Source organism: Benincasa hispida, chromosome 4 (genome assembly GCF_027475165.1).
Source record: "Benincasa hispida cultivar pf3 chromosome 4, pf3_genome.v1.1, whole genome shotgun sequence".
Lineage (NCBI taxonomy): Eukaryota > Viridiplantae > Streptophyta > Magnoliopsida > Cucurbitales > Cucurbitaceae > Benincasa > Benincasa hispida.
The window spans coordinates 34269755-34293872 of record NC_143481.1 but is presented as its reverse complement, the minus strand read 5'-3'; the positions used below and the strand labels follow the sequence as shown (position 1 = coordinate 34293872).

Below are 24118 nucleotides of genomic sequence, written 5' to 3'. Positions count from 1 at the left end.
AAGTTAGATAGACTCCTATTCTAGATTCATTTAACTTTTTATTTTAATTTCACGCATATATCTCTTCCACACAAAACCCCCCCAGTTACCGCTCTAGTTAGAACATTAACTTAACAAAACAATCACGCTTCCCTGCGGATCGACTCGAACTTACCGTTGTTGTTACGTTTTAGTAGTAATAGGAGTAGTTCAGTATATATAAATTTTCTTTTGATCAAGTTTGAAACTTATTAACGACGTAAGTTTCGGGCCTGTTAGACTCCCTGCAGAAAAAAGGTGATGCATGTGCTGGCAAACATATCTAAAGATCTTATTGTTTTGGCTCAGAACATTTCTACTAAAGAATCTGAAGTGCATGATATGTTCAATTTACTTGGTAGTGCTTTGGATGGTCCTAATCAAGGTGGAAGCTCTGGTGCACAGGATGGTAATTATTGATGTGGGTGTTACTATTTCTGTTGATGTTGTTTTTTTTAAGCATGGCATAAAGGGGGAGTATAAGAAAAGACGTTGAGTTTTCTTCTTGTTGTTGTTCTTTTTCTCTCAACTGCCTTGATGTGTTCTTTAGAATGTTATGATCCTTTTTAAAGACTTTGTTAGAATGACATTGTTATTTGCCAGTTGTTTTGTCATTGCTTAAAAATTTTTGTCAAATGAGGAGTTTGTTAGGTTTTGTGTGATTGCCAATATTTGTTTAAGCATCTTAGATATTTTGAGAATTATCTCTGCATTAATACTTTCAGGAAAAGAAATATTTTTGGAAATGTCGGTTTTGTAAGATTTTTTGTTTATCAATTTTTTCCTTTTCTGTGATATTCTTTCGATATCCTTTTTTTTTTTTTTGGCTGCCAATTGCTATGGAATTTAGGGTTGGCCGACTTTTTTCCACTGCTCATATTTAAAGGGTTCTTTACTCTCTGAAGACATCGGTCGTATTATTCTTTTAAGCTCATATTGTGGAAGAACATTATGTGCACTCGGTTGACTGTGTAATGCCTGGACAATCTGAGTTCTCTTGTTCTCGAAGACATTATTTGTATTCCTCTCTTCAAGAACAAGACGAATTTTTGAGAAGGGATTCTCAAACTTAGGAGGAGCCTAAGTCATTCAAGCAAAAGGGAATTTTCATTAAAGGGAAAGATACAGCAAAAGTGGGAAGGAGTCTCACGGCTTGAGGAGAGCTCAACGTTATAGAGAGGAAATCTCAATCTTAATAGGATCCTAAGATTTACTTCACTAATAATACAACTTAGTGGGAGCTAAGGCACGGTGAGAAGGAGTCTCACACCTAGGGGGAGCCTAAAGTATTTATTGTATGCTTAAGTTGTACGAAAGTCACTGTGATCGTGCATCTACTACAGATAAGAACTGCATTGTAATTGCTTTCATTGATATTAGTGGAGTTATCTTTCATAGGTATTCTGTGCCCCAGACGTAGGTGATTTACACCGAACTGGGTTACCAATCTCTGGTGTTATAATTGTTTATTCTTTCTGTATTTTTTTTATAATTGTCTTGTGAAATGCTATAACATAAGCCATAACATTGTTAACGTGCAGTAGATACCTCATTGTCGTTTATCACTATTTATTAAAAAAAAATCATTGATTTATTAATAGTTCTTTACTTAGTAAGCTAAGTTAAAATGTGCTTAAAATCATAATTGGTTTGAGAGACACTTGATTTGTGATTGGATCATAAAATTATTGTTCAATAATTAAAGAGAATCAACGGTAGTTATTGAAGGAAATCGGATTTGAGATTTCCATGAGCAGCAGAACAAGACTATATTCCAAATTACAATCATGAATTAACATAACATTTACTGTCATCTTCAAACAAGCGATTATACAATTCAAATACAGAAATTACAGCATGAATAACTACAAATGCAGTAAGGGAAAACTCTACACACATTTGTAGATGCGTCTCCACGCTCTGTTGCATGGTACTTAATGTAAATCTCATTTACATCAATCCTCCATTAGATATATCTCATACATCATATCGATTATATCATATATAATTAAAATACCTCTTGTCAATTTGAACATTTCAAATCAACCAAGAACTAATCCTCAACTGAATTCAAACTACTAAGGGGACCTCATGGACCTGTAGCTCCGAAGCTCTAACGGTACGTGAATAACTGACTAAACTCTTTAGTCACGGGATCCACCATCTGTTAACTGTCAGACACTCCACTATAGACCAAAAGCTGAACTCTCCTTACCACAGATATATTATGTGTCCATCTTAACCAATCAGCAGTGCGATAATCCTTCACAGATCGCTCGTAAGTACAGCTGGCCAATAATCGTTATGCCCCTGTAGTTACATCTATCTCCTTAAGTACCACTGATTCCTCTAATGAACATAAGTCATAGTCTTACTATGACCGAGTCTTCTCTTCCAAAGATAAGCTGTGACCACTATGTTCAAGACCCGGAATTAGCCCTTAAGAGAGCAATCTCTTTACTTATCCCTGCTTTGGGAAAGGAGTGAGTTCCATATTATGGATTGAGTTCCCAGCTCTTAGATCAGACAAGTCCCGAAAAAGGTAGGCATGTTAAGTTGGCAATCTGGCCACTCTCACCCATACTAATCAAAGGACTGCCCTCAAAGGCAGGAGTTCTCGAAACACTCAGGATTGAGGTCGTGTCACCTATGGTCGTTTAGGTGAGATGTAAGTCTCTAGTATCAACGGCATTATATACAGAGTCTAGTTATCTCGTGGTCCAGATCTTATATAAACTCTTTGTATAGGACACTCCCGCTCTACGTCTCCACATGAATGGTCAGGATCAACCATCTCTAGTAGTTTACAACACTTGAAAATCTCTACAAAGCGGGCCGTATCCGTAGTGTCACAAGGATCAGGTATCTTACCCTAATCCTTATACTACAGACCAATTTAGGTCATCACTTAAGACATGATCCACTTGTATATCACATATACATGCTTAAGTTCACATAAGATAACTAAGAAGCTTTGTTTATTGGATATGAGTAAATGCTAGAATTAAATAACACTTATTTTATTCATTGAACAATTTGTATCTTTACAAAACAACGAGACTCCAGGAGAATTAGGACATTAATCCCAACAGTTATGGCATAAGTTGTTATTGTGGAGATAAAATAATTCTTGGTTGATCAAAATGCATGCAATAGTGCATAAGAGTACAACCCTTGGTCTAGTACAATGACCTTGAGTTAATGAATGTAAATTAATTGATTAATGAGTTTAATAAATTTGTATCACTAAAGGTTACAATATTTAGATCATAAGATCCCATTGCTATATCTTAAAAACTTGTAAGACATTTTGTTGGAAGAGAAATAAAATAGAAGTTGGAAATCTCAAATTAATATTTAATATATTGTATTTATGAAATTTGAAATTCAGTATAAGTTAAAAATATTTATAGTTTTAGTTATTTGCATTATCCCATTATCCATATTATTAAAAATAAATATTATTTATGTAATCTTAATAATATTTGGATGACATATAAGAGGATCATACCTAATAAATAGGCTAAAGAATCTAGTATATGAATAAGGTTTCGTAGCTTATTTTGATAACACAATTGATGTAACTTATTATGTAATAGTTACTTACTCTGTTGCAACGTCATTACGACACAAAGCGATCAACAACGTCCTTTCTTATGAGTCTCTTTCGAGATTAGAAGTTTGCAGTTGCACAAAATTGTGGGATGTGATTAGTTATCCATTTTAGTTTGAAGAAAAATTGGAATACTTAACCAAAGTTAGATTCAAATGATTGAGTGGTAGTTGAGGTGTTAGTACCTTACAACAGCCATTTGAAATATTTTACTTTGTTATTCAATTATTTATTTCATCCAGAAAGAAACATTTGTTTTTTTTAAAAAAAAAAAAAAAAAAAATTGGTGTCCTAGTTTTATTGATCAATGTTCAATAACAACACACAAACTCGTAATTACGAGTAGTTTGTGGCCATTAAAAAAACGAATGGAAATTTCATATTTTTCTATGATTATTATCCAAAAAAGAATGATATTAGTTCCCTAAAATAATAGTTTATTTTAAAAGCAGAAATTTAAAAAACTGATTAATTCGACTTATATGGTAGTAGCTCCACGAAGAATTATCTTTTTGGCTTAAATCGTGTTAGTTTTAGGGAATTTTATGATTAAATTTTATTTATGGCGGGAAATTGAGCTTGAGAGGCCTTTGAGATGTATTCGGTAAATTCTGGAGATTAATGAAACATTTAGAGGTCAATTCAAGCATTCGAGCTCAAGAAGATGCATAAGGATGTCATAGTGCAATGTTGCCGCCAGCATCCCAACACTCTTAAGAGTTCAATAAATGTTGCGATGCACTAACTTTATAGCTACCTAGCAGCATCGCACCACTAGTCTTGTACATTCAAGCGGCCCTTATATAATGTTCTTTTAAACTCTAGGGCTACTAGAGGGAAAACCCATTATTTTCGGCCACATATTCTTGTACATTCGTTTGTTTGTTTTAGTTTTCTTAGGTTTTTTTTTTTTAATAATTTTGGATTACATAATCCATTTGAATGACTACTAATCTTAGCTACATTATCACAATATTTTATGAAGTTAAGACATATTTTCATATATTAATGGAAACAATATGAATTTTTTTAGAACAAGAATTAGGGGTAGAAGAATTCAAACCTCTAATCTCATGGTCAAGTGTGTATGTTTTATCTCAATTGATATGCTTATTATCATGGAGAAAGAACAAGAACTAATTAGTGTGCTCACTAAACAACTATTATTACATATTGAAATACAAATTTGTCCAAGATCAAGACCTTGTTGATTTCGTCAAATAACTATAGTTTAAACATGACAGACACACAACACCCTCTTCAAAATGATTCTTCAAATACTTGAAAAAACAATTATTTTACACCGATCTTAAATATACGACATCCATACGTACACTCTCTCGAGCAACTAAAAGTGAAATATATGGGATCAAATCAAAGAGGAGTAATGGAAAGGAGTAGATAGTGATAAGTTGGTAATTCCTTGACATGGATAGTGTAAATTCAAGTAGGGATTATTAGAATCAACAAAGTCAAGTAGCCCTCTGACTTCATCTTTGGGATGCTCCTCTTCATTAATATTCTCAATGTTCTTCTCCACAAGGTGTTTGAAGAGGGAGGACTTTAGGAGAAGAGGAGGTTTGTGGGGCAGTGGGAATAATAACATCATCATTATTATTAAAGTCATTACTGATGGATTGAAAGATAGGAAAGTGAAGATCAATAGAAGAATGTAGGGTATTATTATTTGGAGTATCAATTGGAAAGGAGGAAATTGGTGAAGAAGATTGCTTATGATTTGGATTGTGTTGGGGTTTAAGCCATCTTATGTAACTACTCAAATCAAAGTTGGTCACTGCGTTTATGCCTCTGTATTCTATTGCTGCTATGTCATATGCTCTTGCTGCCTCCTCTTGTGTACCTACACATTGTTAAGATTTTTCTCTCAACTTTTCAGAAGCAACTATTCTAAAAAAAACAATATTATTTTCTTCTTTTGTAACCATTTCTCCCCGGATAACCATTTGATTTTTGAAAATTGTGCTTATTTTAAAAAACAAAACATGTTTTTGAAACCTACAACATACGTTTTTTAGCTTTAAAAATGTGGTTTTGAATTTGAAAATACTCCTAAAATCTAGACAACATAATCGATAAACCAATAGATGGTAGTGAGAGTTTATAGGCTTAGTTTTCAAAAGAAATGGGCATCAAATGGGATCTTGGTTGTTGGTTTTTTAAATTAACGAATCTTAAACCCTACTTTTTGCACATGTTTTAAAATATCGAGCGAAATTTTAGAAGAGGTAGTTTTATTTTTAAATTCGAGTAAGAACTCAAATGTTTGTTCAAGAAATGTTAAAACCTTTATATAGAGTTTACGAGAATGTTATTGAATTCTTGGCAAAATATTAGAAGTGCAGTTGTCCCATATAAAAAAAGTTCAAGGAAATCATGAGTTCTAAATACTAAAAAGGAACCTATGTCTTTGGTTTCAAATCGTCTACAATTAGAAATACTTTATGTTTAGGTGAGCTAACTCTTATAAAAGTTCCCTTTTGTATTCTCTAGTTTTGAGAGTGAAATTAAATGTTGTGAGTAGTATAAAAGCTTTGAGAGAGTACTCTTGTACTTGGGATTGAGAGAGAGAATTATTTTATGTGATTGTAATAATGTTTCAAATAGCGGATTTTTTTTAGTTCATGGTTTTTTCTCCAGTTTGTGGTTTTTCCACGTCTGTGTTCCAAGTTATATTGCTTTCTTTTAATTTTTCTGTTATTTTTTCGCTTATTCCTATGATAGTAGTGGGAGGTTTTTTCTAACAAAATGAGGCATAGGTTTTAAAAACTAAAAACTAAAACTAAGTCGTTACCAAAGGGATCTTGCATTTTTTATTTTAATTTTTTTAATTATGTTTATAAAAAATTTCTCTATCTATGATTTCTACATGTTTTAATTTGTTGTCTATTTTTTAGGAGTTTTTTAAAAATTAAGCCAATTTTATTGGGAAAAAGTAGCTTTTAAAACCATGTTTTTATTTGTAAATTTAGCTATGAATTCAAATTTTAATTATGACAAATGAAAACCATGGTAAATAAGTTATAAGAAAGCAAAGACATTCGTTTTTGGTTTTCTAGTCTTTTGAATTGTGTTTTGGTGTCCTCACAATTTCGTTACGAAGGTTTTCATATTTATAAATGAGAAATTTGAATTTTTAGTCAAATTTCATGTATAAAAAAAAAAAAAACAAATTTTTGAAAATATTTTTTTCCTTCAAAACTTAGCTTTGATTTTGAAAGCATATGTAAAAATTAGATAACAAAACAAAGAAAACCATATATATAGAAGTTGTGTTATCAAACAATACCTCAATTTTGTGTCTAGTGTGTCTTTAAATTTTAAAGATTGTTTAATATACATTCCTCAACTTTTGATATTTTGTCTAGCAAATCTCCAAACTTCAAAATATTTGTTTTAATGAGCTAATTAATAACTTATTAAAGAATATGCAACTTCATTATTTCTTGAAATTATCATACTTTATTCGAAAACATATGAGTTTAAGTACTCACCGTAGGTTCCAAGGTACAAATACTTGTTGCCAAAAACTCTTCCAATTCTTGCTTCCCACCTTCCATTGTGATGGTGTCTGCAAATAGCATTAAGAAAAATTATTTCAAATGGTAAAATTGTTGAAAATATTTATAAAGATATAACAATTTTTTCGAATTATCAATGATAGATGTTGATAAACACTGATAGACTATCAATATCACTGATAGCCCGGATCCTTAAACCTTATGATCCGACTGCTACGACATGCATACTTAGACTTTTCTATCATAAGATGAGTTTTGGTTGAAATTTCAAAGAACATATCTAAATTTTATTAATTAGATAGAAAAACTATATAGAAATTTATTTATCAAAACACCAGGATCCATAAAACATTAGCGTGGTGGTACAAAATGCATGTGCCTATAATAGTGAGTTTGATGGTTGGCCATTTGAGTGACGTCCAACTCTGCCCTCTACGCTGTGTTCTTACCTACAAAGTCTGTAAAAATATAGGATGAGTACATAATATACCCAGTAAGTAGTTCTCACGTAGGGTAGTGACCAAATGCACAATCACAAGCAACATGTCATGAAAACATATGATTGGGACCGAAAACGTATAATAACATGTGGTGGTCGGTTATGCTTCCAACATAAATCTCTCCGCCCTGATAGGAAGATGAGGACCTAAGCGAAACTAACCCATCTGATGATTAGCGGGTCATGCAGTCAGTAGGGCCAGAGTCGCATCCAACATCAACCATTAGCATAAACATTATGCTTCCAACACAAATCTTTCCGCCCTAATAGAAAGATGAGGACTTAAGCGGAAACTAACCCATCTGATGATTAGCGGGTCATGCAGTCAGTAGGGCCAGAGTCACATCCAACATCAACCATTAGCATAAACGTTATGCTTCCAACATAAATCTTTCCGCCCTGAAAGGAAGATGAGGACTTAAGCGGAAACTAACCCATCTGATGGTTAGCGAGTCATGCAGTCAGTAGGGCCAGAGTCGCATCCAACATCAACCATTAGCATAAACGTTATGCTTCCAACATAAATCTTTCCGCCCTGATAGGAAGATGAGGACTTAAGCGGAAACTAACCCATCTGATGATTAACGGGTCATGCAGTCAGTAGGGCCAGAATCGCATCCAACATCAACCACTAAAATAACCATAAGATTAGACTGGAAGCATAACTTACACCTAATTAAAACTTGGTTTTAACGTAATCGTGAACAAACATAATGCATGGGGTCCCTTGTAGAGAAACGTGTTCTAAACATGTAATGCAATATAACAATTAACATAACCATGCAATATAATAAAGGTACACTACCATAGAACATTTAAAGAGAGGGTGAGATAAACTACTTACCTTGACTGTGATCTAATTATTCCTTATTATTCTTTATGATTTTATCAGCAGAGTTTTCCCTTTTTAAATCAAAAGAAGAAATTTGGGCAGCACTTTACCCGAGCTTTTCTCTTCTTCACAGAACTTCCTCACTCACACTTACTTTTTCACACGATACTATGTTACTGAGATTTGTTTGAGAATGGGTTAAATCTTCGGCAAAGGGTCCTATTTATAGTAGTTTTCGGCTCTTCTCAGTGTGACAAATCATCGTACAGGTGGCTTCTTTAAAATTACTTATGGTTTATGGATTCCTCTCAATAAGACACCTAATTTTGGCTAATGTTTGCCCTTACGTCATCATTCTTTGTTTGTATTCAATTTTAGGGTTTTTCCATGTATAATTTATAAGATCGTGGCAAAATTCAACGCATAATTTGCGCTTCTGTCCAAATCTCGCTCACTCTGCTCTTAAAATCTCGCTCTCTCCCGTTTTCTCGCTAGGAATTTACTCTGGAGCTTTCTTGCTGAAAATCCCGCTATCTCCACTCTCGCTATCAAATTTTCTCTTCCATCTCGCTCTCTCCAACTTTCCCACTCTCGCTCTCTCCAGCTTTCTCGTTCTTGCTCTCGCTCTCGCTTTCGCTTTCGCTTCTGCTCCCGCTCCCACTCTCGCTCCCGCTCTCGCTCTCGCTCCCGCTCCCGCTCTTTCCTACTGTCTCGCTAAGAATAGCTCTCTTTACTCTCGCTCTCTCCAACTTCCTTGCTACAATTCTCGCTCTCTCCAAGTTTCCTTCAATCTCGCTCTCTTCAGGGATCTCGCGCTTTCTACTCTTGCCAGCCTCAATCTCGCTAGCATCGCTCGCTGGGTTTCTCGCTCTCCAATTCTTCCTTCGATCGCGCAGCTCTCTTCTCAGAATCTCGTTTTTTTCCAATTTTCTTGCTGGTGTGGCTCTCGCTCTCTCTCACTTTCTCGTTCCCGCTCGCTCCCTTAAGATAATGAATAAGTTTCCAATTTCCAATTTATTTATTTTTTATTATTATTTATTTATTTTATTTTTTTTTTTCTAAATTTCCACCCCTTTAAATAAAATTTCGTCCTGCTTATTATTTGATATTAATTTCCTGTATGCGTACAGATCTGGGTCATTACATTCTTCCCTCCTTTAAGAACTTTCGTCCTCGAAAGTTTCTTGGTTCTTAAAAAGATAAGGGTATTTGTCTTTCATCTCTTCTTCTCGTTCCCATGTAGCTTCTTTCACTTGCTGATTTCTCCAGAGAACCTTCACTAAACTTATTTCCCGATTACGAAGCGATTTCTTCTCTTTTGCCAGGATGCAAACCGGAGTCTCCTCATATTCCAAGTTTTCACTTATTTGTAGAGGTTCATAATTTACTATGTGTGATGGGTCAAACACGTATTTTCGAAGCATCGATACATGAAAGATATTATGTATTGTAAAAAGTGTGGGTGGTAATGCCAATCGGTAAGCTACTTGGCCAATACGGTCTAATATTTCAAAGGGTCCAATGAAGTGAGGGCTAAGCTTGCCTTTTCGTCTGAAACGCATAATGCCCTTCATTGGTGCTACCTTTAGAAATACGTGATCTCCTACTTTGAATTCCAGCTCTTTTCGACGGTTATCAGCATAATTCTTTTGTCTACTTTGAGCGGTTCGCATTCTTTCCCGAATTAGCTTAATTGACTCTGATGTTTGCTGCACCAATTCAGGTCCGAGTAGTGTTCGCTCCCCAATTTCATCCCAGTGTACAGGGGATCTGCATTTCTTTCCGTATAAGGCTTCGAAGGGAGCCATACCAATTGTCGCCTGATAACTTTTATTATAAGCAAATTCTATAAGATGTATCTGCGAATCCCATGCTTCAATAAAATCCAAAGTACATGCCCTCAACATGTCTTCTAGGATTTGATTAACTCGTTCTGTTTGGCTATCAGTTTGTGGGTGGAAGGCTGTACTGAAATTTAGTTGTGTGCCCATTGCTTTCTGTAAACTTTTCCAGAACTTGGAGACGAAACGAGGGTCTCGATCTGAAACAATTGATACTGGGATTCCATGTAACCGGATGACCTCTTTTAAGTACATTTGAGCTAGTGCTTCCGTAGTGTGAGTAGTTTTGCATGGTAGGAAGTGGGCCGATTTGGTGAGTCGATCTACAATTACCCAAATCATGTTGTGGCCTTTAACAGTTCTCGGGAGTCCTGAGATGAAGTCCATAGAAATATGTTCCCATTTCCATTCTGGAACACTTAGAGGCTGGAGGAGTCCTTGTGGTCGTTGCCGTAGAGCTTTCACCTGTTGACAAACCAAACATTTACTTACATAGTCGGCTATATCATTTTTCATGTTACCCCACCAGTAATGTGCTTTCAAGTATCGATACATTTTGGTACTCCCAGGATGTATTGAAAAGCATGACTCATGAGCTTCCTTCAATAGTTCTTTCTTGATTTCTTCATTATCTGGTACACATAGTCGTCCACAATAGAGGAGTGTAGAGTCTGGGGCTGTAGAGAATTGATTGGTTTCTCCATTTTCTGATTTTCGTTGTTTGTTTAGGTATTTGTCTATTTGTTGTGCATCAATTATTCTTTGCCTTAATGCAGGTCTGCAACTAACTGTGCTATTTGAGTTGTGAAGGTTTTTGGTATTAGTGAGATCTCAGCTCTTTCAAGATCATCTATTATGTGTTTGGAGATGGTACTTAGAGCTGCTGTATGTGCTGACTTTCTGCTAAGAGCATCAGCAACAATGTTAGCTTTTCCTGGATGATAGAGAATCTCACAGTCATAGTCTTTAACTAATTCTAACCATCTTCGTTGCTTCATATTTAACTCTTTTTGGGTAAAGAAGTACTTAAGGCTTTTATGATCTGTATAAATTTGGATCTTTTCCCCATATAAATAATGTCTCCATATCTTTAAGGCAAAGACTACAGCAGCTAATTCCAAGTCATGAACAGAATAATTTTGTTCATAAGGTTTTAGTTGTCTTGAAGCATATGCTATTACCTTTCCGTGTTGCATCAATACACAACCAAGCCCCTTCTTCGATGCGTCACTGTACACAGTTAAACCCCCTGATCCGTCAGGTATAGTGAGAATAGGGGCTGTGCTCAACCTTTCCTTTAGTTCCTGGAAGCTTTGCTCACATGCTTGGTTCCAGACAAAAGGATTATTCTTCTTGGTGAGGTTGGTTAAGGGTAATGCTATACTTGAGAAATTCTTCACAAATCGTCTATAATATCCTGCTAATCCAAGGAAGTTGCGCACTTCGCTGACTGTTGTTGGGCGAGGCCACTTGCTAACTGTTTCAGTTTTAGCAGGATCTACTGAGATTCCTTCTTGCTTTACAATATGCCCTAGGTAGGCAACTTGTCGCGTCCAAAACTCACACTTGGAGAATTTGGCATACAACTTTTCATTTCTTAATATGGAAAGAACGTCCCTAAGATGTTTTTCATGTTCTTCCTCAGACTTGGAATAGACCAAAATATCATCTATAAATACGATCACGAAGTTATCAAGATGGTCCTTAAAAATTCTATTCATCAAGTCCATGAAGGCTGCTGGGGCATTTGTTAATCCAAAGGGCATCACAACGAATTCATAATGCCCATATCTTGTTCGGAAAGCAGTCTTGGGTATATCCAACTCCTTGATTCGCAATTGATGATATCCAGATCGTAAGTCTATTTTGGAGAATACTGAGGCTCCTTGTAATTGGTCAAATAGGTCATCAATGCGTGGGAGTGGATACTTATTCTTTTTTGTCAACTTATTCAACTCCCGATAATCTATACATAAACGCATTGATCCATCCTTTTTCTTAACAAATAAAACAGAAGCTCCCCATGGAGACACCTAGGGCGTATAAATCCCTTATTTAACAATTCTTGTAATTGTATTTTGAGTTCTTTTAATTCCGCGGGTGCCATTCTATATAGTGCTTTAGATATTGGTTCAGCTCCGGGAATTAGATCTATACAAAATTCTATTTCTCGATTCGGTGGTAAACCCGGTAGCTCTTTTGGGAATACATCTTCAAATTCTCTTATTACAGGGATGGCCTTAATTTCATCCTTTTGGTTTCGTAAATCTACTACGCTTGCTAAATATGCCCAAGCTCCATGGTTGAGCAAATGCTTAGTTTTTAAGGCTGAAATTATTCTTGGGACTGATTGTGTATTAGAACTCTTAAACTTAAACTTGGTTCCTGCTGGAAAGGTGAATATGACCTCCTTATTATGGCAATCTATGCTTGCATAGTTTGCTGCTAACCAGTACATACCTAGTATTATGTCGAAATCACTTATGTCTAGGATGATAAGGGTCACCTCTAGTTTATGTCCTGATACTGACAATTCACAGTTTTCTACTACTGAGTGGGCCAACATAGATAATCCGGCAGGAGTAGCTACGGATAGAATGTAGCCTAAGGGTTTTGATGTTAATTGAGCATGTTGTGCAAATGTTGTAGAGATGAATGAATGACTAAAGCCCGAATCAAATAAAGTGAAGGCATAATACTCGCGGATGGGTAATGTACCTGTAACCACTGCATCTTGATTTTCTGCCTCTTGACGTGTAACAGCAAACACCCGTCTTTCTGTTGTTGAGTAACCTTGTTACTAGTAGGCTGGGTGGTCTGGGCAGTTGATACTTGGTTGATGAACTTTGGGCAAGCCCTTGCATAGTGACCCGTCTGGCCACAGTTGAAACACACCCTTATGTTCTGAAAACATTGCCCCTGATGGTGTTTTCCACAATTTCTACACTTAGAATATGTAAATGTTCGACTCTCTTGTTGTGACTGTATGCCCTGAGTGTTTTGGAAAATTTTTGCTTGCTGTTGTGAACGTTGGAAGCCTAGTTGGGTGAGTTTCCTCTTTTGATTTGGCATGAATCCTCGTTCCGAAGTTGAGGTTTTGGCAACAAGATCTACTTCCATGAGTAAGGTCGACTCGAGGGCAAGAGCATACTCTTTGTGTCGGAAAGCAGTAACAATGCCTCGAATGCCTTCTCTTAATCCCCATATAAACCTTTCCACTTTCTTTTCTTCTGTGTCCACTAGTCGAGGAACAAAGTGAGACAAGCGATCAAATTTCCGTTCATATTCTGCCACTGACATATTCTCTTGACGAAGATTAAGAAATTCCACTTCCTTTTGATATCTCACTGTCAAAGGGAAATACTTGTTGTAAAAAAGCTTGATTGAACTGCTGCCATGAGACTGTACCTTTGATTGTTCTTTGTGTGGAGTCCTACCAGAATTTTGCATCGCCTTTTAACATGAAGGTGGCACAATTTACTTTCTGTTCTTCTGGGATGTTCATATGGCGGAAAATAGTTTCCATTTCTTTATCCAATTTTCTGCTATAATTGGATCCACAGATGATCCATCAAATGTTGAAAGGTTGAACTTCCTGAATTCTCGAATGATCTTTGAGTCATTTTTATCGTTGGTTGTTGGTGTGGTGGACGAGGTTGTGTTTCCATTACTCATATTTTGTACGAGTAGTTGTAGTGCCTCTGGTGTAAGTAACACATAAGGTGTCTGTCCATGTCCTTGATTTTGATTCCTTGTGGATTCACTTCGAGGTCTGCCTCGTCGTGTTGGAGCCTTTCGTGGTGCCATCTGGTGCACACATTTTATTTTCATAATAAGGAAGCAATCTAATATATACATATATATATATATATATATTTTAACTCATACCTATGTTTACTAAATTATTTACTAAATTACTTGTTTGAAAATTCCTTTTACCCGCGTATTTGGCATGGCTATGGGCATCACTTAACAGGCCGAACCATCAGACACCCTGACTCTTCTAATGCAAAAGAGCCTATTTGGCCCAAACGCTCTGATACCAAAACTGTAACGCCCGGATCCTTAAACCTTATGATCCGACTGCTACAACATGCATACTTAGACTTTTCTATCATGAGATGAGTTTTGGTTGAAATTTCAAAGAACATATCTAAATTTTATTAATTAGATAGAAAAACTATATAGAAATTTATTTATCAAAACACCAGGATCCATAAAACATTAGCGTGGTGGTACAAAATGCATGTGCCTATAATAGTGAGTTTGATGGTTGGCCATTTGAGTGACGTCCAACTCTGCCCTCTACGCTGTGTTCTTACCTACAAAGTCTGTAAAAATATAGGATGAGTACATAATATACCCAGTAAGTAGTTCTCACGTAGGGTAGTGACCAAATGCACAATCACAAGCAACATGTCATGAAAACATATGATTGGGACCGAAAACGTATAATAACATGTGGTGGTCGGTTATGCTTCCAACATAAATCTCTCCGCCCTGATAGGAAGATGAGGACCTAAGCGAAACTAACCCATCTGATGATTAGCGGGTCATGCAGTCAGTAGGGCCAGAGTCGCATCCAACATCAACCATTAGCATAAACATTATGCTTCCAACACAAATCTTTCCGCCCTGATAGGAAGATGAGGACTTAAGCGGAAACTAACCCATCTAATGATTAGCGGGTCATGCAGTCAGTAGGGCCAGAGTCGCATCCAACATCAACCATTAGCATAAACGTTATGCTTCCAACATAAAACTTTCCGCCCTGAAAGGAAGATGAGGACTTAAGCGGAAACTAACCCATCTGATGATTAGCGGGTCATGCAGTCAGTAGGGCCAGAGTCGCATCCAACATCAACCATTAGCATAAACGTTATGCTTCCAACATGTGACAAATCTTCGGCAATGGGTTAAATCTTCGGCAAAGGGTCCTATTTATAGTAGTTTTCGGCTCTTCTCAGTGTGACAAATCATCGTACAGGTGGCTTCTTTAAAATAACTTATGGTTTATGGATTCCTCTCAATAAGACACCTAATTTTGGCTAATGTTTGCTCTTACGTCATCATTCTTTGTTTGTATTCAATTTTAGGGTTTTTCCATGTATAATCTATAAGATCGTGGCCAAATTCAACGCATAATTTGCGCTTCTGTCTAAATCTCGCTCACTCTGCTCTTAAAATCTCGCTCTCTCCCGTTTTCTCGCTAGGAATTTACTCTAGAGCTTTCTTGCTGAAAATCCCGCTCTCTCCACTCTCGCTCTTAAATTTTCTCTTCCGTCTCGCTCTCTCCAGCTTTCCCGCTCTCGCTCTCTCCAGCTTTCCCGTTCTCGCTCTCGCTCTCGCTCCTGCTCCCGCTTCCGCTCTCGCTCTCGCTCTTGCTCCCGCTCCCGCTCTCGCTGTCTCGCTCTCGCTCTCGCTCTCTCGCTTCCGCTCTTTCCTACTATCTCGCTAAGAATAGCTCTCTTTACTCTCGCTCTCTCCAACTTCCTTGCTACAATTCTTGCTCTCTCCAAGTTTCCTTCAATCTCGCTCTCTCCAGGGATCTCGCTCTTTCTACTCTCGCCAGCCTTAATCTCGCTAGCATCGCTCGCTGGGTTTCTCGCTCTCCAATTCTTCCTTCGATCGCGCAGCTCTCTTCTCAGAATCTCGTTTTTTTCCAGTTTTCTCGCTGGTGTGGCTCTCGCTCTCTTTCACTTTCTCGCTCTTGCTCGCTCCCTTAAGATAATGAATAAGTTTCCAATTTCCAATTTATTTATTTTCTTCTTATTATTATTATTATTATTATTTATTTATTATTATTATTATTATTATTATTTATTTATTTATTTTTCTAAATTTCTACCCCTTTAAATAAAATTTCGTCTTGCTTATTATATGATATTTAATTTCCTGTATGCGTACAGATCTGGGTCGTTACACCTTGCTTTTATGCATTCTGCATCGTTGCATAGGACAAGAGTAGAGACTTAGAAATAAGCTCTATGGACACTTTGCGTTCAACACATGCGTCCTAGAATTAGGAGCACCGCATTTCCATTGGAAAATGACTTGTCGTGTATGGTTATAGCATGATTGCATGGATTGCATTGACTAAGGTTGCCCTTGCGATCATTCTTAAGTTTTGCAATGAAAACATCTCCGTATTTTATCTATTTTCCCACACATTTATTTCATGTCAAGGTTTTTCGCATCTCTACCTTTCATGCACATTCTCATTGTGTTATCTGTTAGATAGGAGTAGGAGTAGGATTAACGTAGCAACATCCCCTCCATTCTTTTATTTAAATCGTCGTATGTACATCACAACAAACATATAGCTACAAGTCCATGTGTTTAACCTCGGATTACCCGAGAAACTTGCGTTCATGTTATACTTGGCGTGAACGCAAGAAAACTTGTGGCAGGATGCATGGTCATCACATACACTCGTTAACGCATTTTTTATTCCAACGCATGACCATCGACGCATGACTATCAACACATATCTTAGGAACATGCATTGCATACCGCGACCAAGGGAAGTTGGTTGTCGAGTAAAATTGACCTCCAATTTCCCGTCATCAATGCTCCACTTTAATGTGGAGGTTCTGTATTTTGTTTTTGGAGGATCGGAAAAAATGAAAATTGATGTTAAAATGTGGACAAGATTAAGAGTTTAAAAAGGGAGGGAGCATGGTGAAATCCAAATTCGATTTGGGCCACTGGATGTTGGTAAAATGAAATCAATGGTGGAGAGTTAAAAGTAGATGTAAAAATAATAATTTCTTTTTAAAAGCAAAGGTATATCCAATAGAAAGTGAAAGATGATAATTTTTTTTATTCTTTTCTTTTTTTTTTACCCAACTAGCCGCTAAACACAAATATAAAATAATATAATAATATATCTTCTTAACACTCATTTTCTTTCAAATTCAACAAAAAGTCCAAAACCCACCATGTGTCACTTCTCAATTGCTCCAAGTGGCACCTTTTACTTGGACCACTTTTATGGAAAAAAATCTACCACATCATCAGATTGAGATTTGTTCGTTATGTTCTTTTCGGCTATATCTTCTTCATTTGAGCTCCAATTTGAGTGACTCAAATTGTATTGGAATCGTTATTTCAAGCTATAACCAATGAACACTTTAAAGCACTCAAATTGTTAATAAAGTTATTCAAAATATTAAATAATTAATAAATCTTAATTAATTATTTGAGATTAATGGTCAAAAAGCCAACACAAAATAATGATAAGAAGATACTTTTTTTTTTGTCACAATCATGAAATTTAAGAAAATGGACAATTAATAAATTTCAAGGGTACTAGAAAAACAATAAAAATGTCTAGTATACACTACTACATAACTAAGAGTCATCGACAGTAACAAATGGACTTAACAACCTTGATTAAAATAGAGACCATACGTATAAAATAAAATATCTTTTAAGATAATTTGATATGAAATATAATTTTATATAATTTTAAATTTTTATCTTTCTCTTTTAATTTTAATAAATTTCATACCACTAGTTCTAAAACTTTAATTAAATAACAAATAATTTCAAGGGTACTAGAAAAACAATAAAAATGTCTAATAAACACTACGGCATAATTAAGAGTCATCGACAATAATAAATGGATTTAACAACATTGATTAAAATAGAGATTATACATATAAAATAAAATATCTTTTAAGATAATTTGATAAGAAATATAATTTTAAATAATTTTAAATTTTGATCTTTCTCTTTTAATTTGAATAAATTTCTTACCACTAGTTCTATAACTTTAATTTAATAACAAATAATTAAAATTCTATTGTTATATTTAGTTTTTTAAAGATTTTTTTTCCTAAAATTATGCATGTTTACAATGGGCCACTTATTTTTGTTTACTTTTTCACCCACAAAACTATTTTATCCAAGATAGACATTTGTGGGATAACATTTGATCAGGTTGGGTGAAAGGTATGGCATGTTTTTAGACATAAATACTTTATCATAGTTTGACAAGTAGTATACTTACTTATCCTTATTTGGAGTAAAGGAGAAAACTAATTATAGGAGAAATTGAGTGGTGTTGGATTTCTCTATTTCAATATAAATACTTTGAATTGTAATTGAAACATACACAAACATTTTCTTCCAAAACAAAACTATACAAGAGATTGGGTAGAAAAGAAAAAATATAGACGTAGAGAAGAAGAACAAGATGCGTACAACATTGAACTTTGTGGCTCTATCATTCATATTGGTTTCTTTATCTAGAGGGCAATCTCAATCTAGTGATGGTGTTTTCGATGTGACAAAGTATGGTGCTGCACCTAATGCTGAAATATCTCAGGTAAATTATCATTTTTTATTATCATCGATTGAGAGAAATAAAACATCTAGTGGCATCAATCAGATTTATTAATATATTTTAAAAATTAAATAGGCACTAACAAATACATGGAAGGAAGCTTGTGCATCAACAACCCAAAGTAAAGTCATTATTCCAAAAGAAACTTACAAGTTAAGTGCAGTTCAGTTGGTGGGCCCTTGCAAAAGCCCCATCGAAATTCAACTTCAAGGAACATTGCAGGCACCACCGGATCTAACCGGAGACGGATGGATTAGTTTCAGATATATCGATTACTTAACATTAACAGGTGGTGGTGTTTTAGATGGGCAAGGAAAAGTGGCGTGGGAGAAAAATGATTGCCATAAAAACTCAAAGTGTGATCGTATTCCCATGGTGAGCACAATTTAATCATGTAACAAAAATGTTTAGTACTGTTGGCCCATATATTATTTATTGTTACAATTTTAACTATCAAACTAACATTTACATTTACTCTTTTTAAAGTAAATATATATAAGTATGATAATTTATTTTATTTAAAAAAATGCAGAGTTTGCAGTTAAGCTTTATAAAAAATTCGACAGTAAGTGATATAACGTCTAAAGATAGCAAGAACTTTCATGTCAATGTATTGGGTTGTAAGAACCTCACCTTCCAACATTTCACCATAAATGCACCAGGAGATAGTATCAATTCTGATGGAATTCACATTGGTCGATCTCTTGGGATTAATGTCCTTAATACAAACATTGGTACTGGAGATGATTGTATCTCACTTGGGGATGGAAGTAAGCAAGTAACAATTACTAATGTGACATGTGGGCCTGGACATGGTATAAGTGTAGGAAGCCTAGGAAAATACGATGTTGAAGAACCTGTGGAGGGAATCATAGTTAAGAATTGTACATTGATGAATACATCGAATGGCGTTAGAATCAAAACATGGCCAGCTTCTCCTGCTACTGGAACCGCTTCTGATATGCACTATGAAGATATAATTATGGTCAATGTCAGCAATCCAATTCTCATAGATCAAGAATACTGTCCACACAACCTATGTAATAAACAGGTACGAAAGTTATTAAACTTCTTTTTAACTTAATTTTTAATAATTAAATTAAGTGACAAGATTATGTCCTATGTTCTTGCCTTTCAGAGTCCATCAAAAGTCAAGATTAGTAAGGTTAGTTTTAAGAATATCAGAGGCACTTCAGGTAATGCGCTCGCAGTCAAACTTCTTTGTAGTTCCAAGTTTCCATGTGAAGATGTAGAGCTAGCTGACATTGACCTCACATATAGCGGAAGGGAAGGCCCAATTACATCTCAATGTTTAAATGTGAAGCCCATCATTTCTGGAAAACAAAATCCTTCGATTTGTTCTCCTCTTTCTCCTAATGCTTCTCCATTAGCTTAAGCTATTTTTTAAGAGATGACTATTTGATGGAAAAAAATTATAATTAATTTTTGATATTCTAAAGCAACTAGTTTAAATTATTTTTGTAATTGCATAAAACTTTAGCACCCAAATTCTCATAGAATTAATTTGTGGTGACCAAATAATTTTTTCTTTGTTGTTTTAGAAGAACAAAGAAATGTATCCTTAGGACTAAATAATATATTATTTTGAGTAATTGATTAATCCACAAATGTCTTCTTTATGAACATTTTTTTTCTGTATTACATGAATGCATGATGCTACATCTTGTGTATTGTCCATTGTACTTTTATCTATCTTAATGCATACACATTCAGTTTTTCTCTATTTATTAAAAAATGCATTGCTTTATTAATAGTTCTTTATTTAGTAAGCTAAGTTAAAATATCTTTAAAATCATATGTGTCTCGAGGGAAATTTGATTTGTGATGGATCATAAAATTACTATTCAATAATTAAAGAGAATCAAAAATAGTTATGACATAAGTTGTTACTATAGAGCTAAAAGAATTCTTGTGAATAAAATGCATGTAATGGTGCATAAGAGTACAACTCTTGATCTATAGTACAATGACCTTGATTTAATGAATGTATATTAATTGCATAATGAGTCTAAAAAATTTGTACAAGTAAAGGTAACAATATTAAGATCATAAGATCCCATTGCTGGATTTTAAGGACTCTATAAGACATTTTGTTGGAAGAGAAATAAAATAAAAATTGGAAATCTCAAATTAATATTTAATATGTTGTGTTTATGAAAACTGAATGAAATTCTATATAAGTTAAAAATATTTATAGTTTTAGTTATATGCATTATCCAATTACCCATATTATTAAAAATAAAAGGTTATTTATGTAATATGAATAATATTTGAATCGTTGGGGTTGATGCCCTAAATCTCATGGTTTTATAGTTTATAAACTGTATTTGTACGAACATATTATTTATTTAATAAAATAAGTATTAATTTATTTGACATTTAGTTACATTAAACCAAAACCAAAAAAACTAAGATCCAAGGTTATTAGGTGAAGCTTAAACATGTGTGTAAAGACATACAGGTGGATCATGTTTAAGTAATAAATTGAACGGTCTATAGTAGATGGATAAGATTAGGTACCTTATCCTTATGACACTGCAGATACAAACCGTTGTGTAATTATTCTAATCATTGTAAAGTGTTACAAATGATCTGCTCGTGACCATTCATGTGGAGATATGCGAGCGGGGTATTCTATACAAAGAGTTTGTATAAGACCAAACCACAAAATGAATAGTCTCTCCTTAGAACACCATTGCTACAAGAGACTTTCATTTCACCGGAATGACCATAGGTGACTTGACCTTAATCCGAAGTGAGTTGTGAACTCCTACCTATGAGGGCGGTAATTTGATTTACATAAGTGAGAGTTGCCAGATTTTTCGACTCAATATGCCTATCACTTTGGGGATTAGTTTGATTGGGGAGCTGAAAACAAAGCTACATAAGAAGAAATTCACTCCTTCCCAGGGTAAGTAGATAAATTACTTCTTTAACGGATCATTCTGAGTCTTGAACAATGTGGTGTCACACCCTCTCCTAGCATGAATGGGATTTAATTATAGTTAGAGGGATCAGTGGTACTTACGAAGTTGGGTGTAACTACAGGGGTAAAACAGTAAATTTGACTCAATTGTACTTACGAGCAATTTGAGAATGACCAATGCGTTGTTTATTGGTTATATCCAATTAATAGAATAAACTTGTAAAATATGAAAGTAACATAATCATTAAACATTCTAATTATATTAATTTGAGTAACAAGCATGCTAAAACACATAATTTCAATAAAAAGGTTTCAACTTGAATACATTTGTAGATTTCCACTTAATCCTTGCAAATTCCATGAAATTGACATTCAAATTCTTCAGTAGACTACCAAGAGAATATTCTTTACTGATCCCAAACTTCAATTGAGTGGTGGAACTCTTGTTGATAGGAAATTTTTGTGGCTTTGGAGAGGGTATGACAGGAAAAGAAGTTGAGCAGAATTTTCCCAAAAATTCAGCATCCATCTCATGAATCTCAGAAAGTTTGAAGTATTTAATCTACTTCATCATGCCGCACTTCATCATTTTATCAAAGTAGCCTAGGTGTTGATTTAGGAAGAAATTCACCAAGAAATCCAAAAAATGGATAAATCCACTGAAACCCAAAAATCATCTTCAATTTTAAATTATATTTAACTTATAATTACATTAAACATAATTTCAGATTCAATTTCTGAAATTGAGTTTAAAATTGAAATTTGATTTGATTTTAAATAATTAATTAAACAAATTTAATTAATTAAATAATAATAATTTAATATCAAATATTAAATTAATAAAACACGTAATTCAAACATGAATCCTATTCATGTAATAAATATTTAAATCATCATTCAAATATATTGTACTCCCCAAATACATTTGATTTCAATAAATTTAAACATTAATTATATTAAATATAATCATCCAAACTCTAAAATTGAATTTGAACATTTCAAATTCACTCAATATTCTAACCCAAGATTTAATCTTTTACGAGCTAGTAGAGGGATCTTATGGACCTACAGATTATGAGCTCCAACGATTTGAGATTTAATTGGCTAAACTCTTTAAACAGAATTAATCAATATTCATTAACTACCGGGACATACCACTATAGCTCAATAGTTGCACCCTCCTAACTGTAAATATATTTTTGTCCACTTGATTTAACCATAATCAGTAAGTCGATCCTTCACTGGTCATTTGAATTTACATCTAGATCAAAATTACCGTTTTAGCCTTATAAATACATCTTGCTCCTTAAGTCTCTACTGATTCTCTATTGAACAATTGGTTTATAGTCCAACTAATAAACCATATCCCTCTCTGTCATGAGAGGGAGGGGCTCTTTTGTTCAAGATCGGCAATCAATACTTAAGAGAACAACCTATCTACTAACCCTAAGATGGGTATGAGTGAATTTCATCTTGAAGAACTATGTCCCCAACTATTTATCTGGTTTTATCTCAAAACGGGAGGCTTATTGAGGGATGGCATTGAACCATTCTCACATATGCAAATCAAAGGATAATCCCGAATAAACAAGAATTCATTGTTAGCTCAAGATTAAGATCGAGTTACCTTAGGTCATCAATTTGAAATTGTCAGTTTTAACAGTAAATTGTTGTTATAAAGAAAAGTGACTATTTCGTTGTTTGGTATGCAAACGTCTTTTGCATCGGATGCCTCTACTTGCATGTCTCCACATGAATGATTTTGAGATTACATTGTTTGTATAAATATACAAAGTAGGCCGCATCTATTGTGTCCCTAGGACGAGGTACTCAATCTCATCCATATACATATAGATCTTTGTGACCATATACTAAAACTTGATCCACTTTTATGTCTCTACATAAAGTTAAAGTATTCATACCAACCATGGGTTGTTTTATAGGATTTTATAACAGAATGCAATTTCAATAACACTTTTATTGACTGAAGTCTCGATAATACTTATATTGCAAAAATAGAATATGTTTAGTAAATATGAACTACAAGTTTTAGGACATTCTCAACCAAGGGACAAAGAAATATATCTATAGTGCAAAGAGTGCAGTTGTCTGTCTTTAATGGAGTGACCGACAGTTAATGAAGGTTAATTAATTTAACTAAAGAGTTTAATTAATTAATCTCGTATCATTGGAGCTTCAATTTATAGGTCCATAAGGTCCCCTTATTAGTTTAATAAAGATTAATGAGAATCAAATTAATTTTAGATTAATTTGAATTATTCAAATTAATTAAAGGGATTTAATTATATAAGATACAATTAATATGATGTATAAGATATGTATAATAAAAATTTTTAATGAGAGGAATAAATATTTAATATGATTCAGATATTAATTATATATATGTGATTTTTATATAAACTATAGGGTAAAATTCATATGAATATAATTCATATTAATACTATAGGTTATATGAGAG

General features: G+C 34.4%; 2 protein-coding genes across 2 annotated transcripts; one reads left to right on the top strand and one right to left on the bottom strand.

Annotated features, from left to right (window-relative positions):
• Positions 1 to 864: 864 nt before the first annotated feature.
• Positions 865 to 10285, bottom strand: LOC150036658 (uncharacterized). Its single transcript, XM_090313202.1, has 3 exons — positions 9667 to 10285; positions 7144 to 7220; positions 865 to 1098 (listed from the first exon to the last, which is right to left on the bottom strand). Exons 1-3 carry the CDS (start codon positions 10172 to 10174, stop codon positions 865 to 867), a joined length of 819 nt encoding a protein of 272 aa, XP_090169328.1. The 5' UTR covers positions 10175 to 10285.
• Positions 10286 to 18542: 8257 nt separating this feature from the next.
• Positions 18543 to 20088, top strand: LOC150036657 (exopolygalacturonase-like). The gene is made up of 4 exons (XM_090313201.1): positions 18543 to 18674; positions 18768 to 19067; positions 19225 to 19743; positions 19831 to 20088. The coding sequence occupies exons 1-4, from the start codon at positions 18543 to 18545 to the stop codon at positions 20086 to 20088; spliced, it is 1209 nt and encodes a 402-aa protein (XP_090169327.1).
• Positions 20089 to 24118: the final 4030 nt, after the last annotated feature.

What these genes read in the sequence shown, in the direction of transcription:
- LOC150036658 (XM_090313202.1), bottom strand. Translation starts at nt 10,174, where the DNA reads ATGCGAACCGCTCAAAGTAGACAAAAGAATTATGCTGATAACCGTCGA. An exon ending in AGAAACTTTCGAGGACGAAA is followed by an intron (nt 7,221 to 9,666) that starts GTTCTTAAAGGA and finishes TGCTATTTGCAG; the next exon opens with ACACCATCACAATGGAAGGT. An exon ending in TTTGTACCTTGGAACCTACG is followed by an intron (nt 1,099 to 7,143) that starts GTGAGTACTTAA and finishes TGAATGACTTAG; the next exon opens with GCTCCTCCTAAGTTTGAGAA.
- LOC150036657 (XM_090313201.1), top strand. Translation starts at nt 18,543, where the DNA reads ATGCGTACAACATTGAACTTTGTGGCTCTATCATTCATATTGGTTTCT. An exon ending in AGTGTGATCGTATTCCCATG is followed by an intron (nt 19,068 to 19,224) that starts GTGAGCACAATT and finishes AAAAAAATGCAG; the next exon opens with AGTTTGCAGTTAAGCTTTAT. An exon ending in ACAACCTATGTAATAAACAG is followed by an intron (nt 19,744 to 19,830) that starts GTACGAAAGTTA and finishes CTTGCCTTTCAG; the next exon opens with AGTCCATCAAAAGTCAAGAT.